This window comes from Girardinichthys multiradiatus, chromosome 12 (assembly GCF_021462225.1).
Source record: "Girardinichthys multiradiatus isolate DD_20200921_A chromosome 12, DD_fGirMul_XY1, whole genome shotgun sequence".
In the NCBI taxonomy this organism is placed as follows: Eukaryota; Metazoa; Chordata; class Actinopteri; order Cyprinodontiformes; family Goodeidae; genus Girardinichthys; species Girardinichthys multiradiatus.
In genome coordinates, this window is record NC_061805.1 from 16,958,067 (window position 1) to 16,981,077 (window position 23,011).

General features: G+C 40.3%; 1 protein-coding gene across 1 annotated transcript; it reads left to right on the forward strand.

Moving 5' to 3' along the window:
• Positions 1–3,408: 3,408 nt before the first annotated feature.
• Positions 3,409–18,542, forward strand: LOC124878090 (TBC1 domain family member 10A-like). The gene is made up of 9 exons (XM_047381872.1): positions 3,409–4,051; positions 6,285–6,384; positions 8,526–8,633; positions 8,949–9,055; positions 9,156–9,270; positions 12,237–12,302; positions 12,519–12,708; positions 12,792–12,946; positions 16,164–18,542. The coding sequence occupies exons 1-9, from the start codon at positions 3,870–3,872 to the stop codon at positions 16,668–16,670; spliced, it is 1,530 nt and encodes a 509-aa protein (XP_047237828.1). The 5' UTR covers positions 3,409–3,869; the 3' UTR covers positions 16,671–18,542.
• The last annotated feature ends 4,469 nt before the right edge of the window (positions 18,543–23,011 follow it).

A 23,011-nucleotide genomic window follows, 5' to 3' on the forward strand; every position in this document is an offset into this window, starting at 1 on the left:
CCCCACAGCAAGAGGCTGCCACCACCATGTGTCACAGTGGGACTTGTGTTCAAGGTGATGCAGTGTTGCACACTTCAGATTTTGATTTGTGAAAATGTTTCTAAATCATGTACCCTTTTTATTCCACTTTTCCACTTATGTGCTATTTTGTGTTTATCACATTAAATCCCTATAAAATATATTTTGGTGTGTGTGGCTGCAATTTGACACAATGAAAAACAGTTCAAATTATGAATACTTTTCCAAGGCACTGTGTCTCCATTTTATGCAGTCAAACCCAAAAAGAGATTAGACATGACGGGAAGTTCTAATGTCAAATAAACAGCCAAAGTTGCAGATAAACTTTATTACTGTCTCTATCGTTGTGTTTTAGACAAATGTCAAGTCATAGGATTTGAGGTCAAGGTTGGTGACTTGCATCTTGCCCTCATGGAACTCGGACTTTAGGGAAATTCTTGGTCATTTTTCCCAACCTAAAAGCAGGGGTGAAAGTGAGCCGGTACGGTCCGGTACTGCGTACCACTAAAAGATTCTGCGCCGGTACACAGTACCGGGAAGATGCTATGAAGCCGTCATCCAGAACCAGTTACGGCTGCAACAATTCATGAGCACACAAAGAAGATCCGCTACCAATACAGTCTAAAACACGACTTAATCTGTTTATAAATATAGCTTTTTCCCCTCATTCCAAATTGTTTCTGAACTGTTCTATGCTGGAGCCTCAATACTCTTGCTTTCCTTCTCTCCCCTCGGAGTTCGAGGCTTTTATGAACGGCCAGCCTTTAAAACGAGCACCGCTACGTTTAATGTCTGTCTGCTCGCTGCTAAATACCCCAGTTAAAACCAAAGGGAGAGAAACTAGTTGTGGTTCATGTTATTTTACTGAATTACAGCAACACAGTACAGCTCGAAAACACCGCTTATGACCACTAGATTTCACATACACTACACAAGAGCGCATGCGCGCTTACCTCCAAAACAGAGCGGTTGCCAAGGAGATTGGTGCGTTCGATTTAATGGACTGGGAGATTTTACACAGGTGGTGCACAGACATATAAAACCGTCGTTTGCATTACGACAGGACGAACAATAAATCACTTACCATCTACAGACTTAAATAAAAAATAAAACAACCGAAATGTCATTTTTGATGTAAATGAAATCAAAACTTTACCACAATGCTGAGAACAATAACTTATTTGTTCAAAAGAAAAGACGCAAACTGAAGATGAAAAGTTATGCATCAGAAAATGGTTTATCATTGTTTGATGCATGGCAGTTATTTAAAAATTGAAATTATATATATAGTACAGACCAAAAGTTTGGACACACCTCATCCAAAGAGTTTTCTTTATTTTCATGACTATGAATAATGTAGCTTCACATTGAAGGCATCAAAACTATGAATTGACACATGTTGAATTATATACTGAACAAAAAAGTGTGAAACAACTGAAAATATGTCTTATATTCTAGGTTCTTCAAAGTAGCCACCTTTTGCTTTGATTACTGCTCCACACACTCTTGGCATTCTGTTGATGAGCTTCAAGAGGTAGTCACCTGAAATGGTTTTCACTTCCCAGGTGTGCCCTGTCAGGTTTAATAAGTGGGATTTCAAGCCTTATAAATGGGGTTGGGACCATCAGTTGTGTTGTGCAGGAGGTGGATACAGTACACAGCTGATAGTCCTACTGAATGGACTGTTAGAATTTGTATTATGGCAAAAAAAAAGCAGCTAAGTAAAGAAAAACTAGTGGCCATCATTACTTTAAGAAATGAAGGTCAGTCAGTCCGAGCAATTGGGAAAACTTTGAAAGTGTCCCCAAGTGCAGTCACAAAAACCATCAAGCGCTACAAAGAAACTGGATCACATGAGGACCGCCCCAGGAAAGGAAGACCAAGAGTCACCTCTGCTGCGGACGATAAGTTCATCCGAGTCACCAGCCTCAGAAATCGCAGGTTAACAGCAGCTCAGATTAGAGAACAGGTCAATGCCACACAGAGTTCTAGCAGCAGACACATCTCTAGAACAACTGTTAAGAGGAGACTGTGTGAATCAGGCCTTCATGGTAAAATAGCTGCTAGGAAACCACTGCTGAGGACAGGCAACAAGCAGAAGAGACTTGTTTGGGCTAAGAACACAAGGAATGGACATTAGACCAGTGGAAATCTGTGCTTTGGTCTGATGAGTCCAAGTTTGAGATCTTTGGTTCCAACCACTGTGTCTTTGTGTGGCGCAGAAGAGATGAACAGATGGACTCTACATTCCTGGTTCCCACTGTGAAGCATGGAGGAGGAGGTGTGATGGTGTTGGAGTGCTTTGCTGGTGACACTGTTGGGGATTTATTCAAAATTGAAGGCATACTGAACCAGCATGGCTACCACAGCATCTTGCAGCAGCATGCTATTCCATCCGGTTTGCGTTTAGTTGGACCATCATTTATTTTTCAACAGGACAATGACCCCAAACACACCTCCAGGCTGTGTAAGGTCTATTTGACCAAGAAGGAGAGTGATGGGTTGCTGCGCCAGATGACCTGGCCTCCACAGTCACCGGACCTGAACCCAATCGAGATGGTTTGGGGGGAGCTGGACCGCAGAGTGAAGGCAAAAGGGCCAACAAGTGCTAAGCATCTCTGGGAACTCCTTCAAGACTGTTGGAAAACCATTTCAGGTGACAACCTCTTGAAGCTCATCAACAGAATGCCAAGAGTGTGCGGAGCAGTAATCAAAGCAAAAGGTGGCTACTTTGAAGAACCTAGAATATAAGACATATTTTCAGTTGTTTCACACTTTCTTGTTAAGTATGAAATTACACATAGTTCATAGTTTTGATGCCTTCAGTGTGAAGCTACAATATTCATAGTCATGAAAATAAAGAAAACTCTTTGAATGAGAAGGTGTGTCCAAACTTTTGGCCTGTACTATATATATATATATATATATATATATATATATATTCAATTCAATTCAAAATTCAAAAATACTTTATTAATCCCAAAGGGAAATTAAATGTTGTTGTAGCTCATATATATATATATATATATATATATATATTCCCCCCAGTGCCTCCCCAGCCCCCCTCTAGCTCCGCCCCTAAGTACCGGCAAGAATTTAAAACTACTTTCACCCCTGCCTAAAAGTGAAAAATATTTACCACAAACGTGCAATGCAAATGGATGTGAAGGTGTATTTTTTTTCCTTTCCCTGCTTTTTGTGATAAGACACAACTAATAGAAAAGTCCAGCTGGTATAGTGCTGCTTTAAGCTGTCTTGACTGTAACGCGGTATTCGGAAAACAAAGTATTTAGTGAGGCACTTTTTATGAGTTTGAGCGCTGATTTTTTTTTCAATTCTTTCATTTAGCCACTAGGGGTAACCATGACTTTACCTAAGGAAAAATCCAGTCAGGAGTGTAGATTTGGCTGCTCCCTGGTCGAAGCAGTCTGTCCCGCTGTACACGGGATGACAGCAGAGCCCATTATTCTAGTATTAGTCGCTCATAAGTTTAATTACACAGACGAAAGGGCTTGCTCGCATCTAGGAAGGTTTATATGATGTAACGCTGAAGGTTGGGACGTTCGGAAATAGTTTAGGGTCGTCTTGTTACGAGCACTTAATGCTAACTAACAATTAGCTTGCTAATGTGCAATTTAACATACGTTATCCGCGAAAGCTTATTGGTAACCAGTTGGATGTTGTCCGATTAAAGAGGCTTGGGAACATTTATCAAACAAGGCGGTTGTTGGAAAAGTTTTACTCAGATTTAGAAATCATGGCGTCGATGTAGTTTGACTGATTTTGGGCTGTCAACAAGCTCGCTGCTGACGTTAGCTAACCCTGGCTAGCCAGCTAGCTCTCCTGCCACCATGGCCAAAACAGAGAACGGCCGCCCGTCAGTGGACATGGGGAGCATCAGGACGCTCAACATCAGCCACCTAGAGGATGAGAGCTCTTTGGGCTCCGACTCAGAGATCAACGGCTTCACCAGCGAGAGGCAGACCGACAGATACGGATTTATTGGCGGGGCGCAGCAGTATTCGGAGGAGTCGTAAGTTTGTTTCACTTCGAAGAGTGATTCATTCCCACACAATGTTGTTTTGCAAGCCTACTCGAAGCAAACTATAACATGGGAGTGGTGGAATCAGTTGCAGACTGCATAGAATGGGTATTGTTTTACGTTTAATGTAGTTATGATGAAATGGCACAAGAATGGGTTGTGATGTTCAGTTGACTTGGATGAAGGGCAGAGCTCCGAACAAGCTGCGTGGCACAGCCTGTTTTTTTTGTTGTTTTTTTTTAAATACTAACTCGATGCCTTTCTTACCTTAGTTAAATAGAAAGCCAGTAACATTCGGATTATGGTTCACTCATATTAAGATTCACTAACACCAATCTTAGTTCCAGCCAATCACAAAGTACATTGTTAGGTAGCTGTTATTTTCCACACTTCTGTCTGGGTATCACATTTTCAATGAATTCACAGTCAGCGGGATAGGATTTATTCTGATTTCATTGAGTTTTCTGCTAAGGCATTTCATCTTCTTTCATGGCAAAGATAAAAAACTGTGCCAGTCACTCCCCAGGTTTTCTTGCAGTAGTGTTGGCAGATGCAGAGCCCCATCCTCTGACTAAAGGACCTCTTTTGGCTCAGTTTGTTGGTCTCATACTTATGGGTTTGCTTACAGGGCTTGGCAATGAGAGTACCTTGAATGTTTAAGGGTTTTAAAAGCCTAAAATGCCTAGAAAATGAAATAACTTGTACTTGTCCTTGTCCACCACCATCAGTCTGCACTTTTAGCTGATTGTGTTTAAAACAGGAAACTCTATGACAGAGTTTTAACCCTGTTATTACAGGCTTGTGCTGATAAGATAATTACATATCTCAATAAAACATCAGACAATATGCGTAATGTTAGTTTTAACCATCGTGCATCTTCCTTTCTGTTGGAGAACTTGGTGTCCTTTGTTTTGCATGAAAGAACTTCACAGTTAAGGTTTTACTCAATATGCAAATCCTGATTCCAGGGTTAAAATAGGGTTTTTTAAGTGAGCTTCATCTGAGCATCTTTCTTTTAACATCTGAATGCAATAATCATCCGATGCAAAAAGCTGGAGATGCACGACTTGATGATTATTTGGTCAAATTCCCCAAAAATCTTTTTATTAATTTTTTGTTCTATCTTGTTCTACTATCCCTATTGAAGAGCCCTCAACACATTTTTCTCTTTCGTGTGTTAAAAAATAATTGAATCAGTCATAATAAGAAAAGAGGAATCGGCATATCAGACCTCAAGGAAAACTGGAAGACTATATGGGCCACGAAAACCCTGGTGACCACTTCTCCGACCATGCATGCAGAAAGATTATTTAAATAACAATTTAAAATAAAAATGTATAACATGACCTATTTAATATTTAAAGTAAAAGAAGCTAAAAATGTAACATGTGGGTATCAAACCTATATAGAGTAGCACAAGTATAACTACTTAACAAAGTTGCTGCTTGTAGCTTGCCAATTGTTTTAATTGCATTACATAAAAACGAGTGGCGATATGATACTGAAGCGGATAAGCTAGAAGTGTGAGGGTAAGCTACCTAATGCTAGCTTGCTATAGTGGTCATATACCCAATAAGCCAAGCGTGCAACAATTGAGAGTTGAAGATATATTCATTATTTTAATGTATGCTGTGTCTAGTGATGCCGCCCCCTACCCAAACATAGACCGACAGTTTTCTGACATTGCGTTTTCAGCATGACTCGACCTGGTTGGAACCACATCCAACCAGGTACTAAAAATAGCAATGGTTTCATGTAACTGTTAATGGAAAAGCCTAAAAAGCGAGTGGAGCCGTACCGAACCGCACTGAGTAGGGACTAGTGGAAAAGGGTTATTACTTTGCGTGCCTTCACTGTCTGTGTTGTTTGGAGCCATAAATATTTCTAAAGAGACTGGTTTGTCTGTCTTGTAAGTAAGGGAAAAGTGAAAAAGGTCTTTTTCAGCCAGCGGACCAGCCACGTGCAGCAACAAGTGGGGAAGGGGCAGTACTGCATTATTCTATGTTCACGCCCACATTTTTCTCTGGAAGCTCATTAAAAGGACTTTCAGCCGTAGTAGCATTATGACCGTAACTTGGTTTACACTGATATCGATATCCGGCCCATGCCTTATGCAGATGTTCTATAAATTTGGTGTTGCTCAGTTTTATTTAAATGAAATGTGGTTTTGTGTGTAATATATTCACTTACATTTTTTTACACCCTTTCTCTGTTGTGTGACCAGAGCTCAGGACGTGCCCCCGGAGGTGCTCAGGCAACGGGAGGTGAAGTGGCTGGACATGCTAAGCCATTGGGACAAGTGGATGATCAAGAGGTTCAATAAGGTCAGCACCGGTTATTAAAAGCGGTCAAGCAGATCTTGTGTATGTCTTCAATTGTGTTGTTGTTGACGTGTAAACGTAATCTCTGTTGCTTCGAAGATTTTAATTGCGCAAGCTAAAATTTTATGGACTTTGTTTGCATATCCACTTGTCTAACAAGTTCTGTGTGAACCGTTCTCTCCGACTTTGCAAAGAGCTGTAACTTCACCTCGTTTCCACGAGTCAGCAACAAGCCAGGACACAACCCTTCTTTTTATTACACTATGCAATATGTCACAAAATGACTTGTCTCAGATTCAGGGTGGGGCTGTGCTTATTTTCTATGAGAGAACCATGTAATAACGGCGGCGTAAATGTAAACTATTCATGCACCCAAGTGCAGGAAAAGTTTGAGAGTCTCACAAGAGTTCACAGCAATTGAAGAAAGCAATTCTTCAATTGCCCTGATGGTTAGGGTTTTCTAATTATCCTTCTTTTATTGAAATCACTTGTAATACTATTAAAAAGACACGTTTATTTAGAAGCATACAGGCATCATTTTAGAGAGTAAAGTAAAGCAAATAAGATCACAATGTGAAGTGTGTTTTTCAGGTCAACCAATATGTTGCATCATATGTGCAGCACTTGGAGACATAACATAAGCTGCATAGTATTTAAGCTCTTGTTGTATCCCTGAGTACACAGACAGCACAATTTGATCCCACAAAGGTAAACATAATCCTCATCCAAATTGTAAGCCAATCAAAGAGCTGTCTCAGTGCGTTTTTGCATGTAAAAGATACATGTCTTTAACTATCTTTGGCCAATCATATTCTTTGTATCCACTGCAGTGTTTATCAGACTTCTACTGCTTGTAGGACGCTTGCTGTTCTCAGTTGTTTTTACCCAAGTGTTTTTTGTTTTTGTTTTATATGAGTAAATTAAAATGTTATACAAACTCTAAATTGAAGGGTTCATATGCAGTTCAGTTCAAGTCAGTTTACATATAGGGCCAATTCACAACACGTGTTGTCTGAAGGCACTTAACAAACTCAGTTCAGTCGAGTCCTTCAAAATCCATGACAAGTACATACCAAACCTAGTAAGGCGTATTGCATCACTTCCTGCTTTTGCTATTGCACTCATTCGATTGTTTGTCATGTCAGGCTCTCTCGATTTGATCTGAATTCTCTTTACTGTGACATCTCTGACTTATTAACACATAAGCACATTAAAACCCATATTTTCTGTTGCTGCATTTTACGTTTGAAAAGCAGTCTTGAAAAGTGCGGAAAAATTGGGGATATTTAAAAATCCCCCGATTTTTTTTGCACCTCAGGTTAACTATTGGTAGTGCAATAAAAAAAAAAAAAAAAAAAAAAAAAAAACTCCAAACATTTACCGTCATATATAGATTGACTACACTGATTTCTGTAATTTTAATGTTTGTGGCTTAAATCTAATTGAAACCCAAAATTCAGCGTCTTAGAAAATTAGACCAAACAATGATTTAAATGATTTTTAAAACAGAAATGTTGGCCTAGTGAAACACAGGTCCATGCACTACAGTATATGCTTGTTTAAGACTCCTATTTGTTCGAATTACATTAGCGATTCTCAGGTAGTTTGAGTTCTCTGCCTCTCCACTCTTTGGCCTTGATTCCCAAATTAAATGCAAAATTTACCTTCATCTGAGAAAGGGACTTTGGACCACTGGGCAACAACACTCCAGGTCCTTTTTCTTTTTGGCCCTTGTAAGACGCCTCTGAAGTTATCGTTGATCCGGGAGTAGCTTAAACACAGGGAGTATGACAGTTGTAGTGGTGGCCCTTGAAACACTGAGTCCAGCCAGAGTCCAAACCTGGCTCAGATTTTCAGAAGGTTAAATATACTGATTGGATAATCTAGAAGTTTAAGTTTGGAACAGTATAGGATTCTGAACTGGAAAATATGTAGAAACCCTGGAGAAAACATCTTCTCTTTTTAAAGTTAGAGGTTGTGTTCAAAACCAGATGTTTCAAGCAAAAAAGAAGCCATAGCCAAGCATTAGAGTCCTCCCTTTAACTTTTTATGTTATGCACTACATAAATGTTTATTGGCTTTTGTTTAACTTTGACACCCTTCCTGTTTGGTCTATACTTTATTTGTAAAATCTTTTGGCTCAGGTGAGACTGCGTTGTCAGAAAGGGATTCCTCCTGCTCTCAGAGGCCGTGCCTGGCTCTACCTATCAGGAGGGAAGGTGAAGAGGGAACAGAACCAAGGAAAGTTTCAGGTCCGACAACTTCTTCTTTCACTTCCTCCTCCTCAGCTCTGTTGTTGCTGTATTTTGGGCTCATTTCATTTTCTTGTATTTCATTGGAAAATTTGACTGAAACTAATCGGGTGAGAAAAGAAAAACCAGCCTAAATTGGTATCTACGACATTTACATTGAGCTGGTTTATATTTTTGATTCACTTCAGATTTATGACATTAAATCTTAAAACAAATTTTGTACGTGAAATAGATTTGTCGTATCTTTATTTCAGTGCCGTTACTATGCAGTAACTGGACAGTAATAGTATGTTGTGTATGTGTGTATTTTGTCAGGAGCTCGACAGTCAGCCAGGAGACCCGAAATGGATCGATGTGATTGAGAAAGATCTTCATCGACAGTTTCCTTTTCATGAGATGTTTGTGTCACGAGGAGGACACGGGTGAGTTCTCTGACGTGTGATCTTTTAAGCAGTGACTGTGTCTTGTTTGACAGTAAATATGAATAAATCCTGTGTTTGTGTGTATTTTGGCCCTGTGCAGGCAGCAGGATCTGTTTCGTGTTCTCAAGGCATACACTCTGTACACACCGGAGGAGGGGTACTGCCAGGCCCAGGCCCCTATTGCTGCTGTTTTGCTCATGCACATGCCTGCTGAGGTACTGCGTTTTGTATGCACACAGAGACGACTCAGGTGTTATTTGTAGTGTTCTGATGAGATGATTTACACTTATCATGCTTTTAAATCCTTTTCACACTTAAATCATTTAGTTATGGTCTATATAAAGTGGAACTGCAATGCTTTGGTCTGACCCCTCTTTTACCCCTGTTCTTAGGTGTGTTTGAGAGCAACTTGTTTTGGTGCGGTCTCTTTAAATGCTATTGACGCACTTCACAGCCCGCCCCCCTTCAGGTCAAAGAGTGTTCCACTTCACTCCATTCGGCCATTTTTGTAGTTTGATAACAGAGATAGAATTATCTAGTCCCGCAGAAACAAGACAAAACAGCAAAAACAATGCAACATTTTTTAATGTAATAATAATAGTAGAACAGTACACTTATGTTCTCAAGGAGCTAAGAGCAGCACACAGCACTAACATAGGCAGAAGGCACGATGCTACTGCTATCAACAATGGCCAGGACTTCATATCCACACAAAATAAATCCATGTCTACTATAAAGTTTGTTGTCATTTTAGCGTTATTTGCAGGTTACTGCTTTGCCGCGTCCGTCATTTCCATGGACAGAAGGAACTGACCCCTTAATCAGATGAAGTCTTTCAACAAATCCTTCTTGATACTGGCGGAGACTGCTGAAGCCACTCGTTCCTGTATTGGGGAAATAACAATCTCTGCGCTGATGTGGGAACATTTCCATGAAAAATAAAATTTAACCAGGCACGTTGAAGAGGTTCTGATGCTGTGGAACAGTGTAATGAATTGTGTAGGTTAATACACCCAACAACCGAACCGAACTTATCCTCTTGCAGCGTAGGCATACCTGAGCTTGGACTACAAAATCCTAGCGAGAAATAAAAATGGTGGATACGCGAAACTGGAAGACCATGACCTCATTAGGCTGTTCTGCATCAAATATTGTAATGTAACAGTTCAAAAAATGTGACAGATGATAGAAATAGCTAAATGGACTGAAAAAAAATGACCCAAAGAGTATATAAAGATATCTCCGCACCACCTGGAGAGACTAAGTTCAACTTCTCTGTACTCCCACAGACTCCAGCTAGACAACAAAATGTATTTCAAATCAAAAAAGTGGATTTTCTATGATATGTTCCCTTTACAAATATTTGGATAAGAGGAGAATTTATGCTGTTTCTCTTATGATTTTTTTTTTTTTTTTTTTTGCTTTAAAGTTGTGACCCAGGATAAGTTTACATCCCTTGTAATGCACAGAAAGACAAATGCTACGTCTGCTCTAAGACTTCTGTGGTATTTTAGTTGAACAGAGACTCTGATCAGTTCAGCGGTACAAATCAGTTGTTTCAATCAATTGTTGTTTCCTGTTTCTGAGGATTTGTTGTTGGTTTCAAGAACTTCCTGAGTCGCTCTGACATATTCATGATATTTTTTTTTCAGGTTTTCAGTTCCTGGTTCAGAGCTATAGCCTTATAAATGCAGACCAGATAGGCTGATTGTGAATCAAAAGTCTTTTCAAAGTGCTTTGAGGATGACTAACTATTACTACTACAAACTACATAATAGTTTTTGTTTAGTATTTGATTTTGCTAATATCTTCAATAGAAACGGTCTAACAACACGAAGTAGGCTAAAAGATTTCCAAAAGAAACGCATCATGCCCCAATCTAAAGTCATTCATAACTTCCACTCTGGAAAGGGTTACAAAGCCATAACTAAGGCTTTGCGACTCCAGCGGACCACAGTGAGGACATTATCCACAAATTAAGAAAACCCGGAAAAGTGGAGAACCTTCCCATTCATGGCTGGCCTACAAAGGTTCTGAAAATTGTTTTGCAACCTCCCACTTACTGTCTCGAGCCCCCCCCCCCCCCACCTTGGGAAACCCTGCCTTAGTTAATGTATATAGCCCAGTAACTGACCTAATTGATCTAATGTAAACTACTGCTAATATATACGCGTGTATTTATAAATATAGGCGCGTATTTACTGATATAGAGAGATCTAATCCGTCTTTAGTGAATTATTTAAAAAATCCGGCCCTTGTGCTCGTTCTGTTTCCTGTGGGTGTGATATGATTCATGCAGATTTACTTCGGCCGTGCTCCGGACAGGTTGATTTGGATGGTAATCCGCACCTCGTAGCACTTTGTGCTCTGCCATTTGATGACAGCTGATTTTCTTCTTCTGACTCTGCAGTGTCTCTCTCTGATAGTGTTAGACATATATCTAAAGAAACATCAGATTCTTTGCTACTGTCTGTGTTGCTGGCCATTGTTGTAGCAGCGGTCAGTTTATGTGCGGGAGTTCCCCTTTTACACTATAAAAGAGCTCAACAAAATCACAAAGAAGTAGTCTGGGAGTTCGTTTTTAGTGAAATATCTGACCATATATCTCAACTTGGGTTTTCTCGGGCTGTATGGTGCACTGAATAGCACGGCGGCAGCCCCCTCCTCCGTCTGCTGCTACACATTGTTGGTCAGCTGGATGCACATGCAGATAAACCAACTAATTATTCTGCTGATATAAATTATAAAAAGGTGTAACATTCTGTGTAATAACCATTAGAAAACTGCAACTAAAATGAGTAAATGCTAATTCTTTTGCTTAAATCTGTTTCAAAATCGAAAAAATGCTTTTTATTAAAGTTGTAATTTTATTATACCTGTAAGCATCAATATGTTAGATCAATTTATACATTTTTCTTATGAACTTTTGTATAAAAATATTCTAAAATCTTGTAGTATTTTTATTATTCTACTAAGGGAATCTCACACAGCCCCATTGCTTTCAATATGAACACACTGCTCCGGTGAACTGATGTAATTCAGTGTTTTAAATGATTACTATTGCATGTCGTGTTGTCTTATTTGTAAACTCTTTGATGTAATGAGCATTATTCATTTAAAAGTCGCTGTCTTTTAGATTTTTTTAGATTTGATTCTATGAGGATCTTCTGTGTTTCTGCAGGATGCTTTCTGGGGGCTGGTCCAAATCTGTGAGAAGTATCTTCCTGGTTACTACAGCCCTGGCTTGGTGAGATTGTTATAAAAAAGCATACACAATGACATCACCCGAGGTTAGAAAAAAACAATGGATAGATAATCTTAGTACACACGGGCAAGTTCTAACAATACTTATACGGCAGGATTGTTGTGCCTGAAGCTCTCTGTTGAACCTGCGAGAATCAGACTCATGTCTTGAAAATACAGAGATTTTCTCCTCATACTTTCTCACTTTTTTCTGTTTCAGGAAGCAATCCAGTTAGATGGAGAGATCCTGTTTGCTCTGCTGCGACGCAGTTCCCCAATAGCCTTCAGGCACCTGGAGAAACATAAGATCGACCCCATCCTCTACATGACTGAGTGGTTTATGTGTGCCTTCTCCAGAACCCTGCCCTGGGCTTCAGTGCTGCGTGTCTGGGACATGTTTCTGTGTGATGGTAATAAGCACCCCAGAGTACCACACACTTCTTTCGATGAGCATTGCAATGTCTTCACTCTAAATCCCCTTCTCTTCTCTTAGGAGTCAAAATCATTTTCCGTGTGGGTTTGGTGCTGCTTAAGTGCACACTGGGAACTCGTGAGAAGCTGAAGACTTGCCAGGGTCTGTACGAAACCATGGAGCTCCTCCGGGCTATCGATCCTCGGTACATGCAGGAGGGATTCCTTGTCCGAGAGGTAAGAGCAGAGAAGTGGAATCGCATGGAAATCTTCTCCTTGTCTGGATCATATGAGAGGATTTTATTGCCCAGTGGCGGCAGACAAGAGAACTGATTTTACATGAGTGTTTCTTTCCTTCTCTTACTTTTATTTGCATTTTATTGCTTTCTGACGTGGTGTTTTCTCTCAACTAAATACTGTGTAAATTGCGGTTGATCTCAAACTAAAAGGGATCTCTTTGAGGGTAATATTTTATTTAACCCAATTAATAGTTTAATTGAAATGAAAAACTGTTGCGCTAACAGCATTTCAGGTCATCTTAAACCGATGAAGGTCCTTTTCAAGGCATTCAACAATTAAATTAGGAAATGTTGAGGTTTGCAATTTACTGTTGTCACATAGACATGTATGAATCTCAACTATGAGCCATACCAGAGGATTTAGACTCCAAAGTCCCATTTTCTTCTGTGCTTTGAAGCTCTGCTACTAACACCTTGTAAAATCCAGGCATTGCAGAGATCACAACAATCTGTTAAACGCTCTTATTTAAAGCTTACAAGCATTTCCAAACAATAAACATGTTACAACGGCCCTAACACATATGCTGCAAAACAAAATGGAGCTCAGAAGTTTACTGCACTCAGCGACCTGGACACCGTTTTTAGAAGAACAGCCTTTATCTGGACACCAATCCAATATTTAGGATTGGGTCGGAAGAACCTACATCGCTGTTATTGTGAGGACTGTACTGAAACTTCACTGCTTATCTACGCATTGATTTTGGGCTTTTGGTGTCCGTGGTAATATTTTAAAGTTTGTCAGTCTTATAATGCCTTGCAAAAACGTTCATAACTTTTGTATTTTGTCTCATTGCATTCACTAAATAATGCTTTTTATTAAGATTTCATGTGAAAGAGAGAGTCAAAGTATTGCACACCTCTGAAGTGAAAGGAACATGATCGTTTTTATTCTTTTCATTTATTTATTTTTTAAAGATCTGAAAAGTGTGGGATGCATTTCCCTTCAGCCCCCTTTACTCTGATACCCCTACATAAATTCCAGTTGACCTAATCACCTTCAGAAGTCCCCTCATCAGTCAATAGAATCCACCTGCTTCTGATTTAATCTCAGTATTAATCCAGCTGTTCTGTGAAGGCCTCAGAGGTTTTGTTGGAGAACATTAGTGAACAAACAGCATCATGAGGACCAAGGGCTGTGGTAACTCTGGAGGAGTTGCTGAGATCCACAGCTCAGGTTGGAGAATCTGTCCACAGGAGGGCTTCTAGTTGTGCACTCCAGAAATCCATTCTTTGTTGAAGAAAGCAAACGTTGAAAGAAAGCTGTAAGAAGTTCTGATTGCATTGAGCCACATCTGTTGGACACAGCAAACGTAATCTGCTCTGGTCAAACAAAACCCAAAACTAAACTAAACCTTTTTGCATCCAATCATACTACTAGGGCTGCAGGATTATTTTAGTAGTCGACTAATCTTTCGATTATTTGTTTCGATTAGACGACTGACTCTTCAGGATCATTTACTTATGATCTCCATCATCACGTTCTGTGATTGAAACGTCAGTCACTTGTAAACATGTTTTAACCCAGTTGGTCTAGTCTACACACCTGTGAATGTCTTTGTAGCCCTTTGTTGCCACTCAAATACTTTTACAAATAAAAACCCATCAAATATAAATTTGAAATTTTACTATTTACTATTAACAATGTAATTATTTCAATTTCTCCATCTGTCCACTAAGACGTCAAAGTTAAATAAAGTCCTATGAATAGAATAAAATATTGCTTTGACAGTTTGACTTGAATGTAGTTGAGATATAACTGACATGAAATGTAATTTGCAAAATATTGTAGAAAGAATAAAGGATATCCACAGGGATGCCATTAAAAGTAGTACAGTGTTTAAAATACTAATAACAAAAATTGTACATGGTTAAATAAAGGGTAAATGAAATAATATAAAACAAGGATTCCAATAATCATATACAGTAATTTATTAGTGGAGTTTAATTCCTGGACATATTAGCACAAAACAAATACAGATTCTGATCTTTAAAGATATTTTGTTTTCAGCACTAGTGGCCTTTATTTTTTATTTTTTGAGAGTAGGCAGACAGGAAAGAGGGGTAGAGAGAGGGGGAGACATTTGGCAAATGTCGCCGGGTCCGGGACTCGAACCCACGACGGCCGCTTCGAGGACTGTAGCCTCCGTAAATGGTCACGAGATTAACCCCTACACCATCAGCGCCGCGCCTGAGATTCTGATCTTCAAACATTTTCTAAAAATGTACAATATGTTTTGTAAAATCTTGTTCGTTTTATTAAGTTTGTTTTGCCTCCTTTAGCTTCGTCAAAGAGGAAATAACCTCCTCATTAAGCCAGTTGGGCTGGATAGGCTATGCTGGCATTTGAACTTTTCACCAGTAGTGTTTATGTCTTAACTGCTCCCTTAGGAACAAATATAAATTCACAGCACTCTGCTGGATTGGCGGCCAGAGCTCTTTTCCCTTTTATCCTCTGCCTTTCCGCCCCTCCTTTCCTCATTCGCTGTCTTTCTTGTTCCGTTTTACAAGCAATGGGGGTGGGCACGTAACCTGGTGTGTGCGCACTGCTGTGACAGCCTCAGAAAAAGAAGGGGGGGGGGGGGGGGTCTGGGAGCTTCAGCGGGGCAGAATGAGCTGTCTGAAATGTCCCGGTGCTCTTTCCATTTCACTTTGATGTTTTATTTAGTTTGGTATTTTCTGTGTTTATCACTAAACTGCATGCTTTTTATTCTCAATTAGTATAAGCCACGGATCATTCGGTTTCTTACACTGGTAAAAAGTGTTGTCACGGTGTGAGTAGAAAGTTGGAGAGAACAATAGTTGTTTTAGATTCAGGGAAGAGAAGAGCAAAGTCTGAGAGTCAATTGAATTGACAAGAAACAGAGCTATGTAGCAGAGTGCCACATGGGCAGTGTCTGCTCATGTGCTACGTTGTGTAGGAACCTCTGTCTCCTCTAACAATAAACCCTCTCATATGGAGGGCTGTCTCGACTGTGGGTGACCGAGTATCCACAGCAGCTTGGCCTCCTTTGGCATTTACTGACAAAGCACAATTCACAGTTCACAATTCGAGCACGACATGGAGGGGATTCATTTTCCAGTGTGGGCTGTTGCCTCACTGTATCATAATGACGTCTCTCCCTTTTTTTCTTCTTCTTCTTCCTACTACTTTTCAGATTCTTGAAGTGCCGGTGACAGCGCGGGACATCGAGAGGGAGCATCACTCTCAGGTCAAACGCTGGAAGAAAAACCGCGGAGAGATGAACTTCAAGCCGGCTCCGAGGATGCATGGCGCTCGCCTCATCATGCTGGCTGAGCCACCCAGACGCCAGGACCTGAGGCAGAACCCCACCATCTTACTTGAGGTGCCCGAGCCTCCCCAGCAGCTGAACAAGGGCAAAGAGGAGAGGAAGAGCAAAAAGAAAAAGAGCATAAAGAAACCCCCTGTCATGGAGGAGGTCCCAAACCCATACCCTCTCCACACAGATCCATCTCCTCCATCCTCAGATCCACCTGCTCCACTTCCAGACAGCAGCCCGATGCTGGAGACCTCACCAGAAACTAAAAAGGACTCAAATCACCAGCAGGGAGCACCTTCGCCAGACCTTCCTGCTGCCAAAGAATCTGCTCTCCAACAATCCACACAAAGCCTTTGCAGCTCAGAGCAGGATACATACCTGTAGCTGTAAAGCTGTGTTGTGTGTGTGCGTACGTGTGCGTGCGTGCGTGCGTGTGTGTGTGTGTGTGTGTGTGTGTGAAAAGCACCAGCACCCTACAGTCAAAAGCCAGCCTTGCCGATGTCTCCAACTGGCCAGCATCTTTGTTATTCTTGTGCTGGACAATTTTGTTTGTATTCATGTTAAACACAAGTTTGCCTATGATATTATTCATATAGTCTAAAAACTTGAGTGCAAAGTGTACAACTACTTAAATCCTTCTGTTATTTGGTCACATCAAGCTGTCATATTAGATGTTTAATGCTCACTGCATGTCTTGTCTGTTCAGTTAGTTGTCAAGTTACAAAGTTTTGTCTTTGTGGATTAACATAGAACTTGAAGAACAAAAGTAATGCAGTTTTCACTCAAGCCTAACACTAGTAATTTAACAGGTAATACGATGCAGCACAAAAGCCACTGGTTTCAACTTTGCAAGACAATACTAGTTTGGTCCACTAGAGGACAGTCTTACACAGCCTTGATTTGTCACATTACTATTTCTAAAGCTGACAACAGTAATGAGTCACTATTTGTACTTGCTTGTCAGAGAGATTTCTCTTGTCTCAGTTAAACTGTTGTGCTGTAAATATCTCTTCAGTTAATCATCTTCCTGCTGCCGCCTTCCACCAGCAGGTTTCTAAGTTCTTGGGACTTGAGAACACTGGACATTCCTCTTTGTTTGACACATTCCTGGGTTTTTAAATGCTATTCACTTTGGAAAAGGTCTCTTGCAGGTCTGTGTAATGTGGGGAGTGTGTGCACGTGCTTCCTATGAAAACTCGGAACACCTCACCTATTGGTGCTGACCTTTCTTATTTGTGTTATTTGAGAATCTTAATCGTAAGATGCTAGGTCAACTTTTTGTTTTGAATCTTTAAGTTTTTACTGCTAAATCTTCCAAAGAAAAACAAGACTGTTCTGAGACTATCCGTGTTATTGCTACAGGCCTTTGCTGTGTGCATGGCCAATAGGGATTATGGGATTTCCACATGGGAGATTTGTAGCTTGGTAATTACTTATATGGAGACCTTCAGGGGTTGTGATGTTTTCTTTTTTTTAAACACAGCAATCCATGTCAGTCCAGCTCTTGTTACTTTTGTCACTATGTGGATGTGTGTAAAAAAACATCGAGTATTTATATAAATGTCTGAAAAAATCAAAAACACGCAACCAAGAAAGCAGTGAGGATTAGGTGAATGATGAGCAGTCACATCTGTGTGCAATTTCTTGTTCCACATTTTTCTTTTTGTGTTTAAAAATACTTTATATGCAGATATGATGCGAAAAAAAGTTTATTTTTATTCTTTTTCTTAAAACAGTGCTACATTTGTACTAAGCAGTTAAAGAAATTGTAGTGCAGACATCTCTAAATCAGAGTAGACCTTTACACTAGGGGGGCAAAAAAGAAATGTTTAAAATGTGGAGTTTAAAGGAAACCTGTGCCATCTTTTTTACTTACTCTAAAAACATAATGGATTTTTTTACTTACACTAGGTTTATACAGGAAATGTTTGATTAGCACAGGGCTTGAGGTTTATAGTTATGAAAAATGTTTTTGGTTATTGCTTGAAACATTTCTGTTGCACTTTTGATTGCCATCTGCCAGTAGTGCAGTGTGCCCTGTTCACCAGCAGATGGCACACAGGAGTCACTGCTTTGAACCATCCTTCACTGTGGATTGCATGAACCATTTTTTACATATACCCTTGCACCATTTATGCCCAGATGTAAGGGTAAAGTTAACTGTATATTTCAATTACATTTATAAACATGCTACAGCTCAGATTGACGTTACAGCTCATATTTTGAATAAAGTCTACAAATCTATGCAAACATGAATGCATCTTTGTTCGCTGTTTATTTTAGGGCCAGTATGTACCTGGGACATAACTCAAAGCTCCGGACCCTTGATCATTATTTTCTGCTTCCACAAAGTTTTTCATTTATATGCCAGGAAACTGTTCAGTTTATGTTGGCATTTTACGTTGGGAGCAGTTGACTCCAAAATTTATAGTAAAGATCTACTGTATTGCTAAAAGTATTCGCTCGCCCATCTAAGTAATTGAAATCAGGTGTTCCAGTAACTTCCATGGCCACGGGTGTATAAAATCAAGCACCTAGGCATGCAGACAAACATCTTTCTCCAAAAAGTTGTGAAAGAATGGTTCGCTCTCAGAAGCTCAGTAAGTTCCAGCGTGGTACTGTGATAGGATGCCACCTGGGCAACAAGTCCAGTCATGAAATGTCCTCACTCTGAAATATTCCATCATCAACTGTCAGTAGTATAACTGTCATGAGGCCTTCAGATTAGCTCCAGAACTGTGTGGAGAGCTTCATAGAATGGGTTTCCATGAGTGAGCAGCTGCATCCAAGCCACACAATCCAGTGCAATGCAAAGTGTCGGATGCAGTGGTGTAAAGCACATCGCCACTGGACTCTAGAGCAGTGGAGGGGTGATCTCTAGAGTGTCAAATTGAGCTTCACCAGATGCCATTCTGATGGAAAAGTCTGGATTTAGCTGTTGCCAGGAGAACGGTACTTTTCTGACGGTATTGTCCCAAGTTTAAAGTTTGGAGTGGGGAGGATGCTGTGGGGTTGTTCTCAGGAGCTGGACTTGGCGCCTTGGTTCCAGTGAAAGGAGCTCCGAATGCTTCAGCATACCCAGAGAGTTATGAAAATTCCAAACAATTTAGAGATTGCCCCTTCCTCTTCCAACATCACTATGCACCAGTGCACAAAGCAAGGTCCATAAAGACATGGATGAGAGAGTTTGGTGTGGATGAGCTTGACTGGCCTACACAAAGTCCTGACCTCAGCCCAATAAACTCCTCTGGGATGAATTACAGCGGTGACTCAGAGCCAGGCCTTCTCATCCAACATCAGTATTTGATGTCACAAATGTGCTTCTGGAAGAATGGTCAAAAATTCCCATGAACACGCTCCAAAACCTTGTGGACAACCTTCCCAGAATAGTTGAAGCTGTTACAGCTGCAGTGTGGACTAACATCATATTAAAGCCTTTGGATTAAGAATGGGATGTCTGCGAGTCATGGCAGGTGTGCGAATACTTTTGGCAATATAATGTAAGTTATATTTTAATACCAATATAATCACAATTTAGTTTGTTGGACTTTCTTGCAATAATGTAAAGCTAATCTATATTATACTTAGGCTCTCATCTAAGACAGGAATATGTGGAACATAACCTTCTCAGTGTCATAATCCACCCTTGTTAGGGGTTTTGAATTTGAGTTCTGTCTGCTTATGCTGCACTGCCATGTTCTTCATTTGCTTTGTTTCAGTTCATTCGTGTTGATTAGATTCATCATTCATTCTCATGTTTAGATTACTTGGATTTCCGTGTTAGATGTTTTAGTTTGTATTTCCTTATAGATCTGTTTCCTCCCTGTTTATGTTCTTTAGGTAGTCCCTTTGTTTACTTTTTTGTTCAATTAGATGTTTTGTTATTTCCCTGGATTACTGCTAATCTGTGTTCATTAGCCACTCTCCTTCGGTTGCCTGCATTCCCTCTTCCACCAGCTGCTCTTGATTCCCACCTGATTAGCTCCCAGTGTTCATTGGTCCATTCGCCACCGTACCACAGTACTAACACTCTCTGCTTTTCATTGTTTTCTACTGGTTCCTCTTGTTTGTTGCCTGCTCCATGCCCTTTGACTCCACGATCCTGTTTCCTTCCTGTTTCATGTTTGTCACCCTGCGTGCGTACCGATCCCTGTATCAGCCGTATAAGTTTGCTTGTTATTGTTATTAAAATACATTCTTACTCACCTTTTGACTCCCTTGCCGTTGTCTGCATTTTGGTCCAACAGCAAACCCCTGACAGTCGTTCTGGTGTCTGCTTGTCTGGGGACCCTGGAAACCCAAGCAGAGTTGGAATGTATTTGCAGCACATTTGACCTCTAAGCTAAAACAACTCTTTACCCCCTCCAAAGCAGTAGTTCATATTAAGCATGGGATCTTCAATTCAATAAAATGCATGTGTATCTCGTTTAGTTTTTAATTCATATCAATTCATTGTGATTTTATTGTAAAACTAATACAACAAAATCAACACTGTTTGTTGGAATAAAGCAAATAAAAGGTGTGGTGCATGGCGTAGCTGTAAGGCGCACAACCCCTATACTGAAGCTTCAGTCCTCGATGCAGCTGTCCTGGGTTCGAGTGCCGACCCCGGAGACCTGTGCTGCATGACTTCCCTCTCTACACCCTGCTGCCTGTCTGCTTAATTTTGAAAAATTACAAAAAAATAAGGATCACTAGTACCACAAAAAATCTTTAAAAAAAATAAAGTGAATAAAAACATAACTGTTTATGAAAGAAAGTTAAATAAAATTAAACCTATGATCTTAGCAGCTTTAATGAGAAAGTGGTGCAGAAATTGGGTGGATCTGCTTAATTTATTTATTTTATTGTTTTGTTATAAAACCAAATCTGCTTCTTTTTTGAACGGTTTTATGGCTTGTAACAATTTTGATTTACTCGGAGCGAGGGCGATAGTGTCTTTTTCATTAAAAAGGTTGCTGACTCCTGGTTTAGACAAATGACTGGTTGCTATTATTTTCTGAATTCACTCTTGGAGCTCCCAAATGCTCCTTTTCTCCTCTTTGGTGTGTGAGATATTTATAGTTTCCCCCCTAGGCTTCAAAGAGTTCAGTGGAAATTGCAGCCTTGATGACCTCAGTAAGCCTGTTAACTCATTCCTAATCATCCAGCAAGGTGTGAGCTGCAGCTGTTGACCTGTGGTCAGCAGGAGGTGAGCAAAGGGATTAGCACAGGCAACAACCTGGATGAACTTTAGAAGTGGCTATTGTCAAACCAAGTTTGTGAAACATTTGATCTTCACAGTATCATCTCAGGTGTGCATACGTATTCATACCCCTTGAGCTTTTTCATGTTACATTTACAAATTTCAGGGCATTGATTAAATGACTTTATCTGATAGACTAACAGAACGTACGGCAGAGCTAGATAGAAGTGGAGAGAAAATTAAACAAGTTTTTTTACAAACAGAAATCTAAACACTTGTGGCATGCATTTTTTCAGTGAATACAGTGCAACCAATTGCCAACCAACACATAATCAGGAAATAGACTCCACTTATGTTCACTTTAATCTCGGTATAAATCCAGCTGTTCTGTGAAGGTTTGTTAAAGAACATCAGTGAGCAAACAGCATCATGAAGTCCAAGGAACATAGCAGACATGTCAAAGAGGAAGGTATGGAGAAGTTTAAAGCAGGGTTAGGTTATTAAACGATAAACCAAATTTTATAAAAATCTCTTGGGGTATGGGACAACTGCAAACCTAGCGAGACAATTCCACGAGAACTAACAGGCTGAGCAAGCAAGGCGATAATGAGGAAAGCTGCCCAGAGGGCCAGGGGGTGTGGAGTGGTCCATTAGGTGAGGACTTCACAAATCTGGCCTTTATGGAAGGTTGGGCAGAATAAAGGAATAAGACATCCTGTCGGCAGCTTGCCACAAATCATTTAAAGGACACAGCAAACATGTTAAAAAAGGTGCTCTGGTCAGATGACGCCAAAGTTCCACTTTATGGTCTTCATGCAAAACACTCTGTGGCCGTAAAACAAACACTGCACATCACCTTGAACACACCATCCCAATCATGAGACATGTTGGGGCCAGGATCATGCTGTGGGGATTCTTTTTTGAAGGAGGGACAGGAAGCTATTCATAGTTAAGGGAAGCTGAAGGAAGCTAAATTCAGGGCAAAACCTAAAGAAAGCCTGAGACTGGGGTAGGCATCACCTTTCAGCAGGACAACAACCTAAATATTCACCCCAAGGGACAATAGAATAGTTCAGGCTGAAAGCATGTTTATGAGTTAGAATAACCGATTCAAAGTCCAGACCTAAATCCACTTGAAAATGTGAAATAAGAAGTAAGAAAATTGTGTTCAACAATGTTGTCCATCCAAAACTGACTGAGCTTTAGCTATTTTGCAGTGAAGCATAAGACATCATTTTTTTTGTCTCTAGAAGTGCAAGGAACTGTATCACACAGCAATTGATGGTACCATGTAATCATATCTGATGTCTGATTTCACCTGAGCCATTAGGGGAAATTATAATGTCTGCTGATATTTCCCCACATCAGGCAGAGCAATAGTTAATGCTTGAGATCCCTGAGGAATGCATGCACCGTCACGCTTTCCCTCTTTGCATTGGACACCTGGCCCTCTTTTAGTGCCTCCATGCCATTTACATCTCAAAGGGAGGGGACCAAGAAGGCTTTCTCTGTGCTCGCTCCCTCACTCCAGAAATGATCT

Coding starts and splice junctions, on each gene's coding strand:
- LOC124878090 (XM_047381872.1), top strand. CDS start 3,870: ATGGCCAAAACAGAGAACGGCCGCCCGTCAGTGGACATGGGGAGCATC. Junction 8,634..8,948: donor AGAACCAAGGAAAGTTTCAG/GTCCGACAACTT, acceptor GTATTTTGTCAG/GAGCTCGACAGTCAGCCAGG. Junction 12,709..12,791: donor GGACATGTTTCTGTGTGATG/GTAATAAGCACC, acceptor CTCTTCTCTTAG/GAGTCAAAATCATTTTCCGT.